At 42.5% G+C, this 808-nt stretch overlaps 1 protein-coding gene across 1 annotated transcript; it reads right to left on the reverse strand.

Moving 5' to 3' along the window:
• Window positions 1-136: 136 nt before the first annotated feature.
• Window positions 137-427, reverse strand: LOTGIDRAFT_147095 (hypothetical protein; the record flags this gene model as incomplete). Its single annotated transcript, XM_009052974.1, has 1 exon — window positions 137-427. A coding segment is annotated over one exon (291 nt), but the record flags the coding sequence as incomplete, so codon positions are not given.
• Between the last annotated feature and the right edge of the window lie 381 nt (window positions 428-808).

Here is an 808-nt window from a genome sequence, read left to right on the forward strand (position 1 = left end):
TGGGAAATTGGGAACATAATGACACTATGCTCCGCTGGGAAATTGGGAACATAAAGACACTATGCTCCGCTGGGAAATTGGGAACATAAAGACACTATGCTCCGCTTGGGAAATGGGAAAATAAAAACACTATGCTCTACTTGGGAAATGGGGAACATAAAGACACTATGCTCCGCTTGGGAAATGGGGAACATAAAGACACTATGCTCCGCTTGGGAAATGGGGAACATAAAGACACCATGCTCCACATAGGAAATAGGGAACATAAAGACACCATACTCCACATGGAAAAAGGGGAACATAAAGACACCATGCTCCACTTGGGAAAAGGGGAACATAAAGACACCATACTCCACATGGAAAAAGGGGAACATAAAGACACCATGCTCCACTTGGGAAAAGGGGAACATAAAGACACCATGCTCCACTAGGAAATAGGGAACATAAAGACACCATGCTCCGCTGGGAAATTGGGAACATAAAGACACCATGCTCCGCTGGGAAATTGGGAACATAAAGACACTCTGCCATCTGTATATAGATTTATATACTATAAATACATATGAAATAAATTAACAAACAGCTAGATGCTAATCTTCCGTCTAGCTTTTTCCCTTGACCCTTTTTAGGTGATCCCCATTGGTATCTGGATTTTATAGAATTATTTTTAGACATCCTTTTTCCTATGGATTTCAACTGAGGTTCTTTAGGACCGTGTCTACCAGCTAGTCCTTGGCTCAAACCTCTTGCACAAGAAACTCCCCAAATCTTGTCCCAACGAAAACGTCTGTTGCCGACCCTAAGGAGC

This window comes from Lottia gigantea, assembly GCF_000327385.1.
Source record: "Lottia gigantea unplaced genomic scaffold LOTGIsca_1937, whole genome shotgun sequence".
NCBI classification, from domain to species: domain Eukaryota; kingdom Metazoa; phylum Mollusca; class Gastropoda; family Lottiidae; genus Lottia; species Lottia gigantea.